At 46.0% G+C, this 22,247-nt stretch overlaps 1 protein-coding gene across 17 annotated transcripts in view; it reads right to left on the reverse strand.

Moving 5' to 3' along the window:
- The window catches only part of LOC138516734 (alpha-adducin-like), a 1,748,171-nt gene that overhangs the window by 487,249 nt on the left and 1,238,675 nt on the right, over positions 1 to 22,247 (reverse strand). For 9 of the 17 annotated variants that reach the window (XM_069632094.1, XM_069632098.1, XM_069632088.1 and 6 more), the window contains exon 13: positions 2,820 to 2,909. In XM_069632094.1, the coding sequence (XP_069488195.1) occupies positions 2,820 to 2,909 (90 nt within the window). Of the gene's footprint in view, positions 1 to 2,714; positions 2,733 to 2,819; positions 2,910 to 22,247 lie in introns of all 17 variants that reach the window. The other 8 variants (XM_069632084.1, XM_069632085.1, XM_069632091.1 and 5 more) reach the window with 1 other exon arrangement.

The raw sequence follows: 22,247 nt of genomic DNA on the forward strand, positions 1-22,247 counted from the left end.
TTCTTTTCCCTTTTCCTTAGGAGGCGGCGTGCCAGGATGGGAATGACACCGCCGAAGATCCCCGCAGAACAGAAGAAGCGATGAATGATGGGCAGAAGCGCCGCAAGGTAAGGCTGTTCCTAACAGTGTGCTTGTTCTTGCAGGAGCTGAGCGCAGAAGAAAGATGCAGGCCTACTGGAGACTGATCCGAACACGGTGAGTGTCACGCTGCAGGTGCAGAAAACACAAAGCATGTTTCTCAGCCTGGGTGTGGCTTAAATAGTCTCTGGGTATCCAAGGGGTCTCTGGGCTGAACCACACCCAAAAGACTAGACTGCACATGCAGTTCTGGGAACAAAATATGTGTGGGCATCCAAATTGTCCCCATCAATGCACTACAAGTCCAATCCCCAATGTTATCCTATGGAAGTGAGTGAGTCTGGTGCCACAAGTGCAAAGTCTGACTCCAAGTGGGTCTTTGGAGGGATGGAGGGGCCGTTGAGGGCCATGTAGATGATCGTGGCCTGGCTCCAGCCTGACATCTTAGAGGGCTGGGGACATGAGGGGCAGGAATCATGACACGTCCCCCTCGTCGGGATTCCTCCAGTGGGACCGGGCCTCTTCCAAATTCTCGGTCAGTTCCTTCTCGGAGGTTGTGTCCGTAACGGCCACCGGCACCCCCCTCTTTTTCCACCGGGGTCTTCATGGGGGTCTTCTCGATGGGCTTAAAAGAGGATTCCCTCTGTGGAGGCAGGGAAACACTGGGCCCTGAGGTCACCTCCACTGGGATAGCCTCTACAGGCTTCGCCAGGGCTGCAGCGACTCCCTCGATAGAGGCCTTAGCCGGGTGAATCAAGGCCTTCACCACCTTGGGCGCGCTTGCGGCCTTCACCTTAGGGGGAGGGTTACCTCCTCGCTCCCCTTCGGCCGGTTCCTTCGAGATCGACCGGGGCCTCTCCAGAAGCTTAGCCGGGTTCTCGGATTCTCTCTTCCCCAAGCCAGAGCGTTGGCTCGTGGTTGATGGCGTCGGTGAAGGAGCACTCTGCCTGGCAGCCGAGGAACCCGACCGTTCGGCGCTCCCGGTGCCCGCGGACTCGCAGTGCTTTGCCTTCTGCTGGGACCCCGTCGGCGGGGCGCCCCCACAGGACTTAGAAGACCGTTCGGACTACTACTTCTTCTCACCTGCTGGGCTCTTTCCTTCCAGCCAGTTGGAGAGACGGGTCCAACGATCCCTCATAGTCCGATCCGACATGTTCATGCAAAACGCACAGTCCTTCTCCACACGCGTTTTGTTCTCGTGGAGGCAGTAAAGGCATTTCGAATGCTCGTCCTCCTTGAACACATTTTGTAGGTTGCATCCAGGGCAGATCCTGAACAGTTTGCCGGGAGTCGAGCTTCCCTTCTCCTGGGCCATGGTCTTATCGTCTGCGAGGTAGGCCTCAGAAACTTCTGTAATCCTCCAAGAAGCGTAACTCGACGAAAACTTCACCCTTGAGGGGCGTAGATAAATCCGAAACGGGTCCCCATTGATCGGAAGTAGAAACGGTGGAGCTTGAGGCTCGATTAAACCGAAAAATGAGAAATCTCTTTGAAAAAGCGTAAAAACGCAGTAAAAGCTCGAGAGCTATAGCACGAGGACTCCCAACACTTGAACGTGCGGTAAAAATCTGAGGATGGCTGCCAGGGGCGGGGCTTAGGGAGAGGGCAGTCATTGGCTGGGGACAGTATGACCCAGAGACCAGTGATTGGTTACTACTAAGAAAGACAGATCAGAAACGAAACTGATACTGAATTTTTCTTTACCGAGGATTCCCAGCCTGACAACAGGGAATATTTATGAGCATGTGAATCCACGCCAAACCCCATGCTGGAGAACCAAGTAAACAATTTAAAGTGCTTGTAGTGTGTGACCTTATAACGTTGATGCCCATCTTTAACAGAAATGTCTATCAAATAATTTTTAAGGGGTATGACATAAACTACTTAAGACAATTTGTATAAACAAAAATTACAAAAAATATATAAATACTTTATTTGGATGCGGTTCATTGTATTCTATTCGTCAGTGCTTCTTTTGGCAGTCTGCTGTTCATCTGTTGAGTGAGATGAGGCTGGTGCTCACCATCTCCCTCCACCACCGGTTGAGTGAAGTCTCGATTTGCATGAAGGATGAGTGCTTTTACCTTATGGGCCTCTTATTAGCAGCAGCATTGATCCAGCTAATGATTAGTAGCAGCTCTTTCTAAGGGCTGTCAGTATTTAAGCATCACTTTAAAAAAAAGAACAGCAGTTTTTTTCTTGCATCTGTTAGGACAAATGCGCTGAGGCCACTATATGAAATAATTTCTTGGTCAAGCTCCAATCAGAGTTGCAATATTGTGGAAACCGAGTTATAAAACATGTATTCCAGATATTTGCTACAATGCCTTCTTTGAGGGCGCGCCAGAAACATACTACATCAGGGACACAGCCTGCTCTCTCAACCACCTAAGATGATCCGCCCCCACAAACAAGGGATAGTGTGTATGGGGTAAAGAGAAAAAGTCAGACTAGTTTTTATAAACTAGTCAAGCGTCATGGCAACCTTTTCGTGCACTAAGTTAAGCAAACGCTAAAGGAGCATCTGGTTTACATGCTTGCACTACAAAACTCAAAGCCTATACATTTCACTGTGATTAAAGATTTTAAAGCTTTAGCAAAACAACAAAAAAAACATGTTTGTCTGTGGCACTTACCTTATAAACAGATACTCTCTGCCAATTAAAGAATAATTTCATAATGGGATTAGCTGGCAAATGTACTGTTTATAGATTGACAATCATCACAAGTTGCACACTCACCTGAACAAAATTTCTGTCCAAAACGGAACCACAAAGAACCTGGGATTGGGGACCAGCAGTTTTTATGTCTTGTAAATTCTGTTCCCGAATCTAGAAAAGAACCAATAAAGCTGAGAACATAGAAGCACAGAAAATGAGACAAACATACTTTACCAGGTTTACATTAGTGATGCCCAAACAACCCTTATGTCTCCTCTCCTCTATCCTCCCTACAAAATAGTCTGCTTAATGTTTTTTTGAAAATGTTTAATGCAAGAAGGTCAGGGATGGTGCTGCTTTGTAGACCTCTGTCAAAACCCCTGGTATTTAGGGATCTTCACACGACAGGGAACTCACGAGGAAACCACCACAGCTGAAAAATGACCCTGAATTTTGAAAAGGAGTAGCATTAAGGTGTATTAACACAGCACCTCAATTCTCTTACTGGGACCAATAGTGCAATACAAGACAGAAGCTACTACAAGCATGTGTGCATGCAGGCAGTAGTGCAGTCTTTTGTACAGATGGTCGAGGAAGGGGAAGACGCTAGACTTGTGTGGTTTGAACCAGCCTGTCAGTCAGTGATCTCTAGCCCTCACCTTCCAAGAAGTGGGGAAGATGCTCTGGCAGTAGATGATTGGTAACGGCAGCCATTATAGCCAGTGGCAACTTAAATCCTGGGGCATGCATGCTCGGGATGACCAATGAGATAAAGGTCAGTGAAGACACCGTTCTGCTGACCTGAAGATTTGTAAATGAAGAATCTGCAGAACATAGAAAACCATTCTTCAGAATGTGATCATTTGCCAAGATCTTGGAGAACATCTCACATGTGACCGCCACCCATATATTACAGGAGAGTAGAAAGATAGAGTTGTAAGGAACAAGTTACATGTCCAGTATGGGTCTGACATGGATTCAAATCATCATGAATAGTCAGGCCGGGAATCCTCGATAAAAGAAATAAGTTTCACCTTCACTTACAAACTGTATTTCTCCTCTAAACCCATCACTGAACTCTGGGTCATACTGCCCCCAGCCAATGACTGCCCTCTCCCTAAGCCCCTCCTCTGGCAGCCTTCTTCAGATTTGGTAGCAAATAAAGTGGCAGTAGGACCAAGAGAAGAGCCACAGCGGGGCAGCCGGGAGGGTTTTTATGTGAATCCATGCCAGACCCATGCTGGGGAACAACAGTTACAGGTAAGTAACGTGTTCCTTCTCCAGCATATGGTCTGGCAGGGATTCACATGTTCTGAATAAAGAATACACAGCAGTACATAATTATAAAACCAGAGGAGGTGGCAAGGCTCAAAATAAGCAAGCTCTTACCTCCTCACCAGGCTCATCTTCAAGTGAACAGGTGGCACAGTACTGCTTGGCTAACTCTGGACTCCTCGCTGGAATCCCTGTCGACGAAGTAGAATTTTGTGAAAGTGTGCGTCGACCTCCACATAGCAGCCCTGCAAATATCCAGCAGAGGCACACCAGACAGGAATGCTGTCATCGCTGTGATCGCTCTGGTAGAACTTTAGCGGTCGAGCCACATCCAGCAAGTGCAAAGTCCTGTCAGAAGCAACGAGGCATTGGAAAAAACACAGGCAACACCAAGGGTTCGTTGAGATGAAATTCCGACAGGACCTTGGGCATGACGGAGGGGTGCATCCGAAGCACCACTTTCGTCTCGTGGAAAGTCAAATAAGGGTGCTTGCAGGACAGGGCCTGGATCGCACCTACTCTTTTGGCAGAGGTGATGGCCACAAGGTAAGTTGTCTTTCAAGACAGAAACATGAATGGAGATTGATGCATAGGCTCAAATGGAGGCCCCATGAGCCGAGTCAATACCACGTTGAGGGGCCGGGACCTTCACTGGTAGGAACAAACGGAACAGTCCCTTGATGTACTCCTTGACTAAACAGTGCGACCAAAAGGAAGACCGTCCTGGAGATCGGATGTAGCAGGAGATAGCCGTCAGGTGTACCTTGATGGAGGAGTGTGCCAGCCCGGATTTAGCCAAAGACAACATGTACGAAAGAACTTGGGGGGGCCGTAACCCTCAGAAGGTTAATCTTCTGCATCCGGCACCAAGTCGCAAAACGCTTCCATTTGTGTATGTAGCATTTCAAAGTCAACGACGCTCTGGCCATGGCTAGCAACGCTCTTCAGTTTGCCGGCAGCTCATAATCACCAAACTCTAATGCTTCAGGAGCCAGGCTTTCAGGTTCAGCGATCCTTGGTCGTGGTGTAGAATTGCGGCTCCCTCCCTGCCGAGATGGTCTGTGACCACTGCAGCTTCACTGGAGGGGACGCCGACATGCTGAGAAGGTCTGGGTACCATATCTGCCTCGGCCACGCAGGTGCGATGAGGGTCATCCTGCACTGGTACCGTCTTGAGTTGTCTGATGACTCGTAGCGGTAGTGGTACCGGGGGAAACGCGTATATATACAGGCCTTCCCAAGGGAAGGAGAATGCACCCCCCCCCCATGCTGCCCGGCTGGGGCAACCTGCTGGCGAACCTCTGGCACTTGGTGTTTGTCGCCGTCGCAAACAGATCGATCTGGGGACTGCCCCACTGGAGGAAAAGTTTGTCCACTTGATCCTGCCGAAGTTCCTACTTGTGGCAAGAGAGCAGCTCCCTGCTGAGAGAGTTTGCGACAGTGTTCTTTACTTCTGCCAGGTGGAACGGAATGAGGAACATCCCCTGGGCGACGGCCCAGTGCCACAAGTCCTGCGCCTCTTTGGAGAGTGCTGGGGATCAGGTGCCCTCCTGCATCCAAATGTAAAACATTGTGGTGGTATTGTCCGTGAAGACCCTCACCACCTTGGCCTTGAGGGACGGCATAAACAACTTGAGGGCCCAAAACACTGCCCGTAGTTCCAGTACGTTGATGTGTAGCATCTTCTCCTCCGGCAGCCACAGCCTGACCCTGTCAAGGCCAAGCACTGCGACCCTGTCAGAAGCGGACTCGCAGTGCTTGGCCATGTCTTGGGCCCGCATGGACGTGCGGTAAAAATCTGAAGATGGCTGCCAGAGGAGGGGCTTAGGGACTGGGCAGTCATTGGCTGGGGGCAGTATGACCCAGAACTCAGTGATTGGTTTATAGGAGAGTTTATAAACTAACTAGAAACTGTTTTTTCTTTTACAGAGGATTCCCAGCCTGACGACAGGGAACATTCATGAGCATGTGAATCCATGCCTGACCCCATGCTGGAGAACAATAGTTACAGGCAGTAACTTGTTCCTTCTCCAGCATGGGGCCTGGCATGGATTAACATGCTCGTGAATAAAGAATATATAGAAGTACAACATTACACAACCACAGGAGGTGGTAAAGCTCAACAGAATCAATTACCCTTACCTACGTAACCAGGCTCAACTTTAAGCGAACAGGTTGCGTAGTACTGCTTGGCCGGTGCTGACTCCTCCCTAGAATCCCAGCCAACGCAGTAGAAGGTGTGCGTAGACCTCCATGTAGCAGCCCTGCAGATGTCCAGCAGGGGCACACCAGACAGGGAACACCGTTGTCGCAGCAATCGCTCTGGTGGAATGGGCTCTCGGACGGCCGGACAGCAGTCGGTTCGCCAACTGGTGACAGTGTGTGATACAGCCAGAGAGCCACCTCGTGATGGAAGCCTTGGACAAGGCCTTCCCATGGTTCACAGGACCAGAGTTCACGAACAGTTACAACGTCTTCCGAAAACTCTTTGTGCGTGCCACGTAGAACTTCTAAGATTATATCAAGGGCCATTCTATTTTGTAGTGACATTAATCTAATTCCTTTTTCTTCAAGAGTCATATTATATAATATATCAGTGGTTCCATTTATTGTTTCTTCTAATATCCTAGACAGTCGTCTTATGTTATAAGAGTTTATCGCCTGGCCCCCAAATGGTATGAATGATTTTGCTATGTCCTCTACAATCAACCCGTCTTCAATATTACGGCGAGGTCGTGACCTAGTCAATTTGGTTATGTCTGATGTTTTTAAAAGAAACACCCCAGGATACAGAAATCCCAAATAACACGTACCTCCCCAGTTCCTAGGTAACCAAGGATATGCTTTTTCTCCACATATGAAATACACAGGATCTCCCACATATATTGGTTCCACTTCTTTATCAAGGAATGCTATATTCCTGCATCTGGTAAATGTTCCTACCTGGAAAGATCCCTTTTTCTTTAGACAGAATGAGGGTTATAATTCACTGAATATGAAGGGGGTTCCGCATCCCTATTCCCATGTGGGTTCATGTGGAACGTGATCACAGAAGTTTTATAAGGTACAGACAATCTATCCTGTGGCATTATTGCTGGTGTAATTAATCGTCTTTTTTGGAACACGGAGCAACCCACCGGTTTCATAATCACTTCCTCGAATTCATTCATATTTGTTTTATCTAGTTGACCAGTTTCACTTTGCGTCCATTTCCCATAATATAGGGCACTCAGAGAAGCATAACATGCAGAAGTTAAGGGCAGGGGCTGTACATACCATCCTATTCCCTGACCAACATGCGGCAGGTGGGCACAAACTCAACCATTATTTTTTCTTAGGATTGAGTGTGTCATATTCATTATTAACAGCAATTGGTGCAACCATTATTTTTTCTTAGGATTGAGTGTGTCATATTCATTATTAACAGCAATGTGTTGTTCCCATATCCTTCCTTATGCCTCTCTTCCATTGGGGACAAGGCATAGGAAATCACATGGACTGGGCTTTCCGTTGTGGAAATGTTCATCATCATGGGCAAAAGTACTTAAAGAGGGTGCATTTCCTCTAGGTACCATAACACTTATGGTCAACACTGGGGCTAATATACACATTATGCACATTACTATGGTTAGACCCAGCATACAATTCTTTTTACCATGTCCTTTTTTCACCTTATTATGTACTACGTTTAACTCGCTATCAGCATTGGTGCAAGAGGAGGCTTTTGCAGGTTCTGACATTCTTCTCTCGTCCTTCTTCCGGTGTGCTCTTCGTGAATATTGTTTGCTCTCGTGCTTCTTCAGACGTTGAAATAGTTCAATCAATGTCCACAATCTTTTATGCCAGTTTTCTGTCTGCCTGGATTGCCTATTCATCTGGCAAAGCCTCCGTGCATCTTGCACGTCGCTCTACAATTTCAGAACAGCTTCCTTTGTACCACGTGCGCCCCGCTTGTTCACTCGGGTTCCTGACACATGGATTTAGCACTGAGGAGTTGCGTTTCGTGAGCTGTCTAATTTGCACAACTCTTATGCCACCCTCTTCTAGGCCTCCGGTTCCCACTTCATCCGAAAATAGGAAACAGGGGCAAGAAATTCACCAAGAGATGAAAAATGCGATCACTCCTTTCTGCTCTGCAGGTTGTACCAATTTGCTCCTGGTACTGTGTGATCAACAAATAGTGCGGGTGCACTTCCGGTCTCGAGCTTGGAGTCAGCCTGGGGCACAATGGCAGATGATGATGGGTGCCCAGGCGACAATGCAGGCTGTGGCGCAACAGAAGATGGTGGGCGTCACAGAGGTATGCGCTTGATGTCGGCCAGCAGAGATGCAGAATCTGCTGGACAATGTTGAGGCACTTTTTGCTCTTCCGTTTTTATGGCAATCTCATCAGGCTTTGTTTCAGGATCAGGCAGTTTCTGTGGCAAGGGACTGGCAATGGCATTTTTAGTTTCTGGAACCGCTGCCATCTCTTTCTGGTCTTTGTCCTGATCAGTTGACGTGTCGAATGGCGATGGGACTTTCTTGGCGTGCGTGGCATGAATCCACGCCTTGCGTCCATCCACGCGTAATGCTGTCTGCGTGGTTAAAAGTACCTGGTTGGGCCCACGACACCTGGGTGCTAGCGATGTTTTCCGCTCATAGTTTCTAATGAGCACCCAGGCTCCTGGCTCCAATGCATGTCCTGGGCCAGTATACTGCACCGGTAATGCCTCCTGCACCTGCTAATGAATCAAACGCAGTTTTTTTTACTAACAAATTACAATAAATGCTGAGTACAGGGTATTCTACCTCGCACATTTTCTTAGGCTGAGGTGCGCATCACACATTTGCCGGTCTCCCCATTATAATCTCATAGGGGGAGAGCCCAGTTCTGGCCTGCACTGACGTTCACATGCAGAGTAACGCTATTGGTAATGCATCTACCCAGCTTAATTTGCTACCTGTACAGATCTTACTGATTTTGGATTTCAAAATTCCATTATGGCGTTCTATAAGACTGGCCGAACTTGGATGTCTCGAACAATGGAATCGCTTATCGATCTGTAATCCTGCACAAATCTGCATTATCACTGCACCTACAAAGTCCGGACCATTGTCTGACCATATGACATGGGCAGACCAAAGCGAGAGAAATATTCTTTTAGCATTACTTTTACCGTACTCATGGCTGTGCAATCTTTCAAGGGATATGCTTCTACCCATTTGCTGAATGCACATATGATCACCAGAACGTATTTCAGATTTTGGCATCTCTCCATCTCTATGAAGTCAAAGTGAATCACTTCGAATGGCATAGAGGGAGGTCCAAAACTTCCTGTTGGAGTCACTGTTCCTTTTCCCACATTATGCTGTAGGCACGTGATGCAGTTTTGCACCAGCCTCTCAGCATTCTTTTTTATGAGTGGATTTTCCGAGACTGTGGCTAAATGTTGGACTATTTTCTTCGCACAGATGTGTGTGGGACTATGAGCCATTGTAACCATTGCGTTTACATACGCATTTGGCAACATCCAATTCCCATTTTTTTTATCCACCCAGTAACCCTCCAACTCCAGTCCTGCAGAGCCCTTGGCCCATCCCTGCATTTCGTCGGTGGTCGCTTCCGCCTGCATTTCTTTAACAGTCACAATTCCATTTTCTAACATGCAGGGCACTTCCTCCGATTGTACTGTCAACATTTTTGTAATCAAATCAGTATCAGTCTGTTTCGCAATCTTGTCTGCAAATGCGTTTCCTTCTCCCACTTTACATGTTACTTTTTTATGCGCCTCGCATTTCACTATTGCCAGGTGCTCTGGACACGTAAGTGCAGACAGTAATGTCAGAGGGCCATGCTGAATTCTAGCCCCATGAGATGTCAAGAAACCTCTCTCGGCCCATAATCGGCCAAAATTATGAACTACGACAAAGGCGTACTGGCTATCAGTATAGATATTTACGCTCAAGTTCTCCGAAATTTCACAAGCTCTTGTTAAAGCAATTATCTCTGCTGCTTGGGCGGAATTATAAGGAATTCTTTTACTCTCCACAACACTTTTTAATGTCGTAACAGCATATGCGGCAGTTAATGTGCCGTCAGGTAGTTTAAAACAGGAGCCGTCACAAAACAGTTCCCCATCTGGTTCTTTTAGTGGTTTGTCACTCAAATCAATTCTCCCTTTTGTTTCTTCCTCAGTAACCATTAGGCAATCCTAGGGAGGCAATTCAGTCCCACCACTATTTTCCCCGGGCATTGGCATTAATTCTGCTGGATTCAAAGCGCTACACCTCATAATTAGGATGTTGGGCGCGAACAATACGATTTCATATCTAGTCAATCTAGCAGAGGTGAGGTGTTGCGTCTGTGTTCTATTGAGTAGAACATCTATGGCATGTGGCACCATCAAAATTAAAGAGTGCCCCAAAACCATCCCTTCTGTTTGTTTCACTGACGCAGCAGCCGCTGCAACAGCTCGCAAACATCGTGGTAGTGCGCGCGCTACACGGTCCAGCTCAGAAGAAAAATAGCCGCACGGCCCATTTCTTCGACCTTGTTCCTGTGTTAAGACAGACAACGCGCATCGTTCATTCTCACGCACAAATAGCCTAAAAACCTTTTCATAATTCGTTGTGCCCAAAACTGGAGCAGAACTCAAAATGGTTTTTAGCGAATCAAATGCTTTTTGACATTCTTCATTCCACTGCAAAGGCATCACAGCATCCTCCTTTGTTAATTCCACCATTGGTTTCACAATCAAAGCAAAGTTCATAACCCATTGACGACAATAAGAAGCCATCCCTATTATCGCTCTCACACCTTTCTGTGTTGTTGGAATAGGCGTACCAGAAATACTCTTTATTCTCTCTGGTATTAATCTTCTCCCTTCCTTTGAGAGTAGGTAACCCAAATAAGCTACTTCTTTCTGACAGTACTGGAATTTCTTTAGGCTTGCTTTATGGCCATGCGTGGCTAGATGAGTCAATAATAGAACAGTACCTTCTTTACATATCTCCGTGTCAGCAGCGATTAATAAGTTGTCAATGTATTGTTAAAATTACCAGCAGACTGTGTATTGTTACATGTCCAACTGTTCTTTCAATGCTCTACTGTATATGCTCAGACTTTCAGTATAGCCTTGTGGAATGCATGTGAATGATCGTCCTCCTAAAGTGAAGGCAAATAAATACCTGCTTTCTTTGTGTACTGGAATGCTGAAGAAAGCATTTTTCAAATCAATAACACTAAAGTATTCTGCTGAAGCAGGGATCATTGTCAAGATCGTAGTGACGTCTGGCACTAACGGGAATTGGGGATCTACCACTTTGTTCAGTGCACGGAGATCAATTATGAAACGGTACGTACCTCGTTATCCCCTTTCTTGTACACGGGAAGAATGGGGCTGTTACATACACTACCTGTAATCTCTTCAATCACTCCCAATTTCACCAAATCAGAAACAATACTTTTCAATCCTTTTTCTCCTTCTGCTGAAATTTTATACTGCGAAATACGCGGTAGCGTTATTCCTTCTTTCAATGTAATTTTTACTGGCTCTATTTTCAAACATCCCATATCATTGTCATTCACTGCCCAAATGCAAGTTGGCACTGTACTCAATTCCCCTGTTAAGGGTTCCGCCATAAATTCAGAAGTCGGCATAGTCTGGGGAGAAATAGTCAAAAATACCCCATCACAATGGATAACAGCGCTCAGTTTTTTCAATAGATTCAATCCTAAAAGATTCTCCCCACAATGCTCTGTTAAAAGAAATGTACAATGTTCAGTAAAAGGCCCTATTGTCACTGCCACTGATTTGGACTCTGGGTTATTGCTGGGGTACCTGCGAACCCTACTGAGATATTTTGTCGCCCTACCAGAGGTATGTCTGGAACCAAGTGATGATCTATCGAGCACTTTTGTGCCCCCGTATCTACGAGGAATCTATGCTCATTCCCGATTTTCATCTCTACGTAGGGTCCTTTCTGGTTCACGGGAATTGACACTGGTTCCGACATCTGTCCTGGGCTGTCCTATTGGGGTAACACCACGTCATCCGATGTGTAGTCACCACTGTTATTATAGTATGCACCTGTCTGGTGATCAAAAATGTTCCCCCCTCTCCCTCTATTTCCCATTTGTGCACCCTGCTGATTTTGACTCTGAATAGTTTGATTCGGAGCCTGGCCTTGATTCTGTGCACCATTCCCTTGATCATTCTGATGCTGCTGCATATGATTTCTGTTGTGACCATTTGTTCCATGTGCCCTCTGTGAGGCCTTCTCTGACTATATCCGCCTCTATTTTGCAAATGTGGACATTGTGCCTGCCAGTGTCCTTCCTCTCTGCAGTATGCACATTGATTTAATCCCAAAGGCCCTCCATGCATATTCGAATTTCCCCTACTCTGTGCATTTCCCCTTCCCCTGTGGTGTCCCGCTATCTGCTGGAGTAACACCCCTACTATCGTCCGCAGAGCTTCTATTCTTATTTGCAAAGGATACTCATTACATATCTCATTTATCTCGCCTAACGAAGTCATAGGGCTTGACATCCATCTTGCCGTTTCCCGCACACATACCTGCAATCTTTGTCTATCACCTATATGTCTGGGTGGCGGCAAGGATTTCTGCATATACAGTCTTGACGCTCTCTTCCTGCCCCTCTCAATATTCCTTCTCCTATTCCCCGGTGTGGCGAGTACTTGAGAATACTCTTCATCCAATTCATTCTTCATTTCAAACAGTCGCTTCACATGCTCCTCTATTTCTTCATCTCTCCCTCTACAACGGGCTAATGCATTTAAATCCAACAATCGTTGCGGTGGTAACTTCCCAATGAACTTTTTCCATTGTCCTGACAAATATTCCCCCATGCATTCCAACAATACCTGTCTTTCGTTGTTTCTTCTGAAGTCATATAGGGACGCTAGTGTGGATGCCTCATCATTATCGTCTATATACATTTCCGCCTGTTCTTGCAGCTCACGCTTTCTCTTACTGATCGCGCTGCGAGTTACTCTCGTACTTTCATTCTGCTCAATTCCACTCATGGGAGGGGCAGTCGGGACAGTGGCACCCTCTTGATCAGGAGGTGCAGAGGGAGTAGTGAGAGTGGGATACGTCTGTTGGGGCTGTGGTAATTGCGAAACACTCGGGGCTGGCTGGCTAGTGGGCATTGCAGTGACTGATGTAGCCTGTGGCTGTGCTGGTGTTGGGAGGGGCTGAGCAATGGGAGGTGGTTGAGCGTCGGCTACTGCCATAGTCTTTAGTTTCACTCCTCGGGCCCTGTTTTGTTTCAGTTAAGATTCTGTTTATTAATTTGTCCAATGAGTGTAGCTCTTTTTGTGGATATATTTTTTCTATGTTCAATTCATCGCGCCGTCTCGCCTTTCTCAAACTATTACTCCACTCTTCCTCCTCCTCCTCAGCTTTCTCCGTCTTTGATTTATGCCTGCGCGCATGTTTCTCTCTACTTCTAAATCAGAGCATTGCTTCCCTCCTCCAGTCCCTAAGGATATCAAGTGCTCCAGGGCGTGCTCTTTTACTTATCAACACCTTTTCCAGGTTATCTGTACGTTCCATCTCAAAACTCCCATCCCTCGGCCACTGAAGATTTTCCCGTTTTCTGGTTTGCTTATGCCAAGTCTCACAAAACATTATCGCTCCCATACCATACTTTATGTACATATCATAAGCCGGCGTTCCTCCTGGCCAGTTTCCAACCTTACCCTTGGCTAATCAAACTTACTCTGGGTGTTTGATTTTGCAAAATCAACTCTCAACTAATATCAAGATTACTTACGAATCGGGGCACGACTCACCTGATCAATCAATTTGTCTTTTCAAGACACAATTCGTCCATATACTGACGCAACCAATGACGTGTTTCCGTATTCTCGGCTCTGCCTCGTTTCAGGACCCTCGCCTCCTTGTTCACTGGCCAGGGACGTCGATCAGCGGTGTGCAGATCTGCAAATGAGTCCCTCATCGATTTCGCAGGGGTGCCCCGAACACCGCTTGATCCCGGCTCGATCGCTCCCGTCCTCGCCGTTCTTACCGCCTTCCTTATTTTGCAACGTACACGATGGAACAAGTGGGGGAGGGTCCCTATTCGGGCGCCATCTTGAAGGGGCCCCTGAGGGACCCTCGGATGTGGAAACACGGCACAGTCACCACACACGAGGTTCTGTTCCCAAAATCTAGGGTTTATTGCAATACAAAAATAGTCCCAGTTGGCCAAGTGGTCCCATGCCCCGTGACGTGTGTCTAACAGACCTCGGGGGACGCAAGAGAGTGCGAAACGTACATCAGTTACATATATACAAACGGAGCATCTTACAATCAGTAATTACACATTTGATGCCGCCCCCAATTAATTTCCCTTTGAATTAGAGGCGATGATTGACCAGTGTGACAAATATGACACCTTAGACCACCATATTTAGTAACAGTTTGCAATCTCCAATTTTACAGACACCATTCTTTGTTTGCGAGAACACAGCGTTTCTGTTTTTCATGGGCAAGCTGCGCGTAGGAGACTAGCACATACCAGGCCTCACTATCTCAAGTTTCGATTCTCGCTCTAAAAGTCAGCCCGCTCTCCGGGGCATCACTGGGCTCTGAAAGGGGGGCCGTAAAGAAGATCATAATTCAACTCTTTAAATGCTAGTTTCGTACATTGCTATTCTTTCAGGAGACTGGCTGGCATTTGTATACTGATTAAATGCCTTGCTCCCTGTCTTCAAGGATACGTGAGGGAGGGAATCGGGCATTCCTGTTTGGCTCTCCAGTGTAATGTTTCAACATGTTTCATAGCCTTGGACCATTGAAGCGAAATAATATCTACAGCAAAGCAGTTTTACATGAGGCAAAGTGGCAACGTTAGAGAGAGCAGAGGGAGACAACAAAATGGCGATTCTGGTCATTTTAAAATGAATGGCTTCACTCTAGTTAAACTAATAGCTACGTAATAACTAATGCCTAATGAATATATAGTCTTACACTGTAAATGAGGCGGTTGGTCTTCGGCCAACCAATTATCATTAATTTCCAGACCCTCAAGGGGTGCTTAGTTTTTCTGGACTGACAGGAAGACCCAAGACAAATTGGCCTGGCTTCTTAAACTGCAGTGACCCACATGTAATACTGGCCTAACAGGGGACCAGCGAGAGGGGTGGGACTGTGTGCAGTTGGGGGGGCCCTCAGCAGGGCTTGCAGGGGGGGGGGGCCCATTTTGCGTTACACCAATGGTAATACTTCCGTACTTTTCCAACATAACAGCAAGCTGCCCTACAGACTTGGTCCAGTTGAACACCATGGACACACATTTATAAACCATCTAAACTACACGGCACATCACGTTTAGAGACGGTGTTGACATATATAAAAGCGTTTTAAATAACATGCATTTTTATTAACTGCATTAACGTCTTTAAAAGTCTCAAACATGTGAATTTTTTTTCTATACTGGTACAAGTGTGTGCCATTTGTTTTAACTTAACGTCTTATTTTGACCATGTGAGTGTTTTTATACATAAGGATTCCTAATTCTAAAGTGCTTATCTTTCCGTGATATGATAGGTTATTTATAACGCGCTTAAAACCCAGGAGGTTTCTAAGTGCGGACCCGGGGATCGAACCTGTGCTGCTCCGTGTCGCCTTGCTTCCAAGGCGAGCACGTTGCCCCATCCTCCCGAGATGTGGATGTCTCTTAACACACAACTCTATAATAAAGAGTACATTTTGGGTAAGTGTGCTTTGCAGACTTCCTCCAAATGTGTGCTTATGTGCGACTAGGCGTGTCATCCCTCTACCTTTCCAAGAGTAAAGACTGGCTGCCCTATCGTGGTTACCACTGTGTGAAAAACAACCTCTGTTAGGCAGGCTAAACAGTCTCAATCTGCTTAATGGAACTACAAACTTGATTAACAGTCCAGTATTTTGGAGTCAGGTCTCTAAGTGCTCTAGCTAGCTGTTGAGGAGCCAGGCATGAACAGAAAGTTTACGTTAAGAGGAAAAGGCTGTAAAAAGTAGCGTAAGAGATAGTTACCTGAGAGGGGGCATATCAAACTATGTATGCTTGAGGGGGGCACTGCTTGGTACATTAACTTAACATTGTATATAGTAATAACATACAAATGTGCTTACACATTCCAACGCCCTTTCCTTTTCTTCCACTCATCCCAAGTTAAAATGGGTTTGGGTTGTGGTGGCGGTGACCAGCACTATGAAGGAGAACCATACAAGTTAAATTGAGTTGTAAATGGATGCTACTGGTTTGATTATGCAATTTACCAGTGTGGTGGTATCTTTATTAAATAAAAAAACACAAAAGGGGTACATAAAAGTGGAAATAAAGGTTCTATGTGATTTGGTGGAGGAGAATTTGTTCAATTCGATTTCAAAACTTTTTTTGTTACCAATTTTGCTGAAAATGCATGTGGGGAGACCCCTTGCAATCCCCCCTTAAACTGCCCCACCTTAATTATTACCCTTTTATCTAACCCCTGCAATCATATTTTTAAAAAGTGTTTAAACTCTTGCACGTAATCTACCTATCCCGAAGGAAATACTACATGACTGTTGTTAAATGCCATTATATGGTACCCCATATGAGAAAGAGCTTGTCTTGCGGTTACTGCAGAAAGCCCACAGTATCAACTTGCATTTTAAGACCTCATTATTGGATTTGCAAATAGAACTGTTTTACACTGTAGACGTTTATTTAAAAATAGGTTAATAAATAATGGGATTGATAATCGATTCTTGCATTAATCCACACTTCAGTGAACGAGTTTTACCAATGCGGAGAGGTGGAATCAACAGTAGGCATAATTTTACCCTAGAGACATGGGTTGTCATATCATGGATTTTCTGTAGGGCATTTGAAATGTCTAAGTCTTATTTTACAAGTTCTGCCCAGGACACCGATCAGACAGTAAAAATGTATTGTTTCCCCAATTCAATTACAGTATCATTATTTGTTATAAAAAAGCATTTTAAAATGAAAATATTTCATCAAGTCTGGCATGTTATCTATAGAGCTGATTTTTCCATGGAGCCCATGTTAGTGGTGAGTGTGTCCAGTTTGGCGTTAATATCACCAAATGATTTTCTCAAATCTGCAGGAATTGCCTAAATGATGGGCCCTCAGCACTTTGTTGCTGATCAGATGGATTAACCATTTCGGCCCATCTTGCCACTGCACATCTTAGAATGTTGGACCCAAAAACCAACATGGCCTACTCATCTCACACTGTAGGTGTGTTAGCCATTATATGTCACTGTCATTTTATGACTATTGAATGTTTTCTAACAAATATTTCTTCGTATCAAGTTAGTCATGGACATTAAAAGATTAATCATTTACCTCTTCAGATCAGGCAGTAATAATAGAGTTCTTTCCTTGTGGTGCTGAACGCACTACTAATCCAAATATACCAATGGCAATATACTAATGAAAGCAAGAGCACAGGCTTCCATGAGTCGGTTTCCCATTTTTGATGGGAGTACTTATACTCCCTATTTTAATTTTATGGGAGTATTTTCCAAGTTTTCGGGAGCCAAAGTGGCCAATACACCGCGTATCTGTAGGACTGGCTATAGAGTATGCAAGAGGCACCAGATGGCAATTAGGTTAGGTGCAAGGAGGTCATGGATTCGGCTTGCATTGAGAGGGCCTCTGGTTGGATCGGTCCGTTAATGTAGAGTGGTGTTAATATCTACACCTACACATTTATAATTGCAGTATTGACCCCATGCAGTATCCCAAAGACAATAACCTATCTGCCCTTTGTATCAGACCCAGCATGTACGCATTTTAAATGATCACTTGGAAGGATGTTAACACATCTGGAGTACAAAGAATGCAGTGAAAAAAATGTGTTCACATCCCAGGAGTATGTGCTCTGTTCTGACTGAAATAAATGTGTTTCCTGTGATAGTACAATATTAGACTTATGCCAATGAAAGTTTGGCAAAACCTTTGCAGGTTTTCATTGTATTGTTTAATATGTGCACTGAAAGGGATCAAGAGTAAGACTCGGACACAGTGGCGTTTTTGGTGTTGGTTAAAGACTTTTATTGATAAAAGAAAAGAGGTGCTGCGGGAACACCTACCTATCCCTAGCTCTAGGAGGGGTCAACCTGCCTCAACAAAACTAAGGAACGTCCATCAGAATGTCCAAAACAGAGTTCTTTGTCCTGTGTCCAAAATCCTAAACTGACTCTCACACACTAAACTTAATATATCTATTAGCTGAGCACCTGCAGTTTATTCCCAAAGTTCCAAACGCAAAGTGGTGAAGTGTAAACGAAATCAATAAGGTTCCACCAGAAAAGGAGGTCCTTCCCTTCTCCTGGATTTCTCTAGCTTTTCAATGTCACATTATTATACTCCACAATCTCAAGGGAGATGACTCTTCCCCCGAGTTACCTCCAATTTACACAGTTTATCAACTCCAAGCTATGCCATTCCACAATCTGAAGGATTAGGATCCTTACCTTCAAGGTTTTCACAATCCTACAATTCACAAGCTCAATGAGTGCCTCTGCCCCAGAGCTTTATCAGCTTTTCGACAGTCCACAAATGTCACAGTTCCACAATGACAGGTGGGGGGTGGAAGGGTTGCAGGAGGAACGGGACACCCTTCCCCTAGATTCCACACATTTTGCCGCTGTTTCCCCTTTTCTTAAGTTTAACAATCTTGATTGGGTGTGGGTCCCAGATGCACTATATGCCTGGTTTACTCTTCTGCCAGGGGTTGAGCATCTCATAACTTTGGTGCAAAACCCAGACTCGCTGAATGCCCAGTTTACTCTCCTGCCGGGACATTCTTATTTGGCTCAGTATTTGGGTGCAAGTCCCGGACTCCCACTCATCAGCAATCACCTTCTCTTTTACAGAGTTCCAAGATTCTTTAATTATATTTCTCATGTATTGGGTCAGCAACCCCTTTTCAGTAGTCTAGTCTCTTTCTGGAATTGCCCTGGTATTCAAGCTCCCTTTTGTCAGCTTACCAGGTTCATCAACAGTACGTGGCATCTGCCATAAAGCGCCCGCCGTCCCTTGCATCAGTGTGTTTACTGAACTCCGCCAGCTGCTTCAGCGTCCCTCACGTCCCACCGTTCTCACTGCTGCTTGCTTGCTGGGAGTGCGTCCCGTCGGCTCTCTGCTTCCCGCTTTGCCTCCTTTCGAATGTGACAACTCCTGCTATCTGTAGACAAGCATGGTGAACCTTCACTGCTTGACTTCCCTGGATGGCGCTCCCAGCAGCTTCTCTGCATTTAAATGTCCCACCACCTGTTAACCTTTTCCAGCAACTAGAACGCAGCGTTTGCTTTCCACCTCTTCCTTGTGTCAGTGTTATTAAGCAAAGGGGAACGTAAATATGGTAGGTGAGCAATCATGACTGGAGGTTCTACACTGCAATATGCCATACAAGAATGGCAGGGGAGGGGGGAGCAAGTGGGTGTTACCAGAGGCAAAAGAAATAGCGAAATGTCTGTTTTGACCAGAGTTTACTTCGCTTCCCAGAGAGTTGTCTTCCCTCATGTGGGCCTCCCACAGATGGCCATCTCCAGAGTTAGAATCAGGTAGCTTCTGCCTCACCCTGGGCCACACGAGGGAAAATGTACCTCGGTGAAGTAGCGACACCCTCGCTAGATTCATCACAGCATGCTCCAGATGATATATCTGATGTCAGAAGTAGTTCTCACCATTACAAAAGAGTTGTAGTACAGTGCTAATACTTGTTGTGTTATCGTCCCTTCGCACCACACTCCTCCCACGCCATATACCCAAACTTTGCAGCAGATCATCTCAAACTCATTGGTATTGCAAATCGGAACTGTTCCAATAACTTGGCTTCTACCGTAGGGGCTAATCCGAGCAATCCCAAGATCCCACTGTAATGATGATTCAGGTGACGAGTGAGGAGTCTACATATTGGAGGCTGCTACAATCTGCTACAGTCTTAGTCCACGACATGGGCTGGATTTCAGAATGGTGGTGTCGTAAACGTCCATTGGCTCAACAGGAGTGGTGAAGAAGTGGGATTAGTTTTTTTTAAAAGGATCCTCGGCTTAGCAGGCAAGAGCATGGCGTACTGGACTTGGGAGATTTTGCAGCAGTTTACAGACTTGCGTGAAACACTTTCTGCCAGCCTGTACTGTTGGGCTGTAATCTTGAAAGATATGGATGTCAGACAACGGATATCCGCTGTCCCTTCTCCTTGGCGGCACATAGGATTAAATCTCCAATTTAATTATATATAAGCTCTTGATAAACACTTGTGTATAAACGCATAATAAATGATCAATCAATAGAAGACTGGCTATGATGGGGCACGTTGGTAGCCCCGGAGATGGGCAGGGACCCTGCGTTCCCAGGCAATCTGCAAGTGGGAGGAAAGAGCCGGTCTCCCAGTAGATCAGGAAGAGGTTTTATAAGGTAGAGTTCCATGGACCTCTCAGCAGCTGTTTCTGGGATACCTAGAAGTTCAATATTATTCAGACTTGATCTGTTTTCAAGGTCATCCTTTTTGGCTTGCACTTTGCTTAATTCAGATTTGTGGGTGGAGAAAGTGGTATCAAGATGTTGAATCCTGTACTCTGTTGTAGAGAGTCGTCGTACCACCTCTAATTCTAGAGCACAGTTGTTCGATCTTGCCAGTGGAGGACTCAACATTTGCTGTCAGTTTACTGAGGTTGCCATTTATTGTACCCATGAACTCCAGCAGGCTATGCAACGAGTATCAGCGATATACTTTGCAGGTCCCCTCTATCCTGGTTTAGCTTGCTGTACCGCTGTGATGAAGTGCTGATGGATTTTGTGCAAATCAGTCTGGCCTCGTTAGTTTCTTTGAGGTTCGCGACTGGTCAATCATTTTGCAGCAGAAGGGGGGACTACAGGGGTCTTCACCAGTTTAGCAGTATAGATGGCAGAGTCTGTCTCAGTGGTTACACTTGGTGCTGGGTTATGGTATTTTAAGGTTACCTGCCGTGGGTATTGACGGCACAGTCAATTCAGGTGGCTGGCACATCCCTGATGGTATTTATATAAAGTGTGGGGTGACAGCCAGAGAATATTCCTTCCACACGGCATTGTCACTTTGCCCCTCTGCTGGAGGGGGGTATTCGGTTCATAGCAGCATCTCTATTGGCTTGTTCCTACCACCTCGGAAGTGTATGGTGAATGGGTGTGAGCCCACTCTGCCATAGGCAGACATGCTTGGCATGGGTGTTCGTGACATCCACCAGTAGGCGCTTGTCAGTTGGTGTCCCCTCTGTTAGCGGACTATAGCAGTCTACCCCTGTCTCCACTTTGGTGTCAGGACTTGGAGCTCAGTGCAGCACTTGACTACATGCCTTTCCGTTTACTATATCATGTAGACTGCTAGCATCTCACTCTACCTCTTGGTACCGCCATAGAGCAGCTTCAGCTTGCCACCCATGTACGGGAGCACATCGCTCTCGTTTCTTCGGTGGTGACCCTGAGGGGTGGGGGGGATTGAGGAAAATCCATTGGTGCTCTGTCTCAACCCCACCTCTATCCAAACTGGTCCAGCCCCCCCCTGATGTCTACCAGTGCAAAGGCCCTCAGTGTGCCTGCTGCAGTGGCTCCAGCCTCAGAGGCCACTCAAGAATCTGCACTGTGGGGCAGGCCATCTTCGGTGCTCACACCTATGTTGCACACTGGATTCTGGTGCAGGGGGTTAACGCTCTTCACCTGAGCCACACCGTTTGTTGCCTTCACTCGTTAAAAATAGAATTTTCTTCCAGCATCATGGCAGTGGATGCTGGAGCTTGCTGAGAATGCAGCCATCTTCCTTGGCAGCACAACAGTGCCCCCCCCCCACGGCTTTGATTTTAAAACAAATATCTAAAACGAAATAACTGACTTCTTCTGAGACAATACTGGGTATGTGAAGTCACAGACATCAGAATAGGACAGCAAGCAAGTCTTTACACTGAGGTCTTTGTATCCATCAGTGATCTGGCTTCATTTTAAGAAACTTTCAGAGGGACCTAGATAAGGTTGAAAAGCGACTGACCCTCAACTGGGGTTGTAGCGCTCTGCAAATCTGACTTTGTTGGGTAACAGAGTTATTCTGAAGTGTTTAGTTAGGCGGCAAACTAGATTCACTTTTTCTGAAATGAAGGTCTCAGCCAGGAAATATGCAGAGGTTAAAAAGGCATGGGCAGGCACTTGCAGGATTGATATGGCAGAACAGGGGCATCACTTAAATCCTT

Source organism: Ambystoma mexicanum, chromosome 6q (assembly GCF_040938575.1).
Source record: "Ambystoma mexicanum isolate Mex_15411 chromosome 6q, UKY_AmexF1_1, whole genome shotgun sequence".
Taxonomy (NCBI): Eukaryota; Metazoa; Chordata; class Amphibia; order Caudata; family Ambystomatidae; genus Ambystoma; species Ambystoma mexicanum.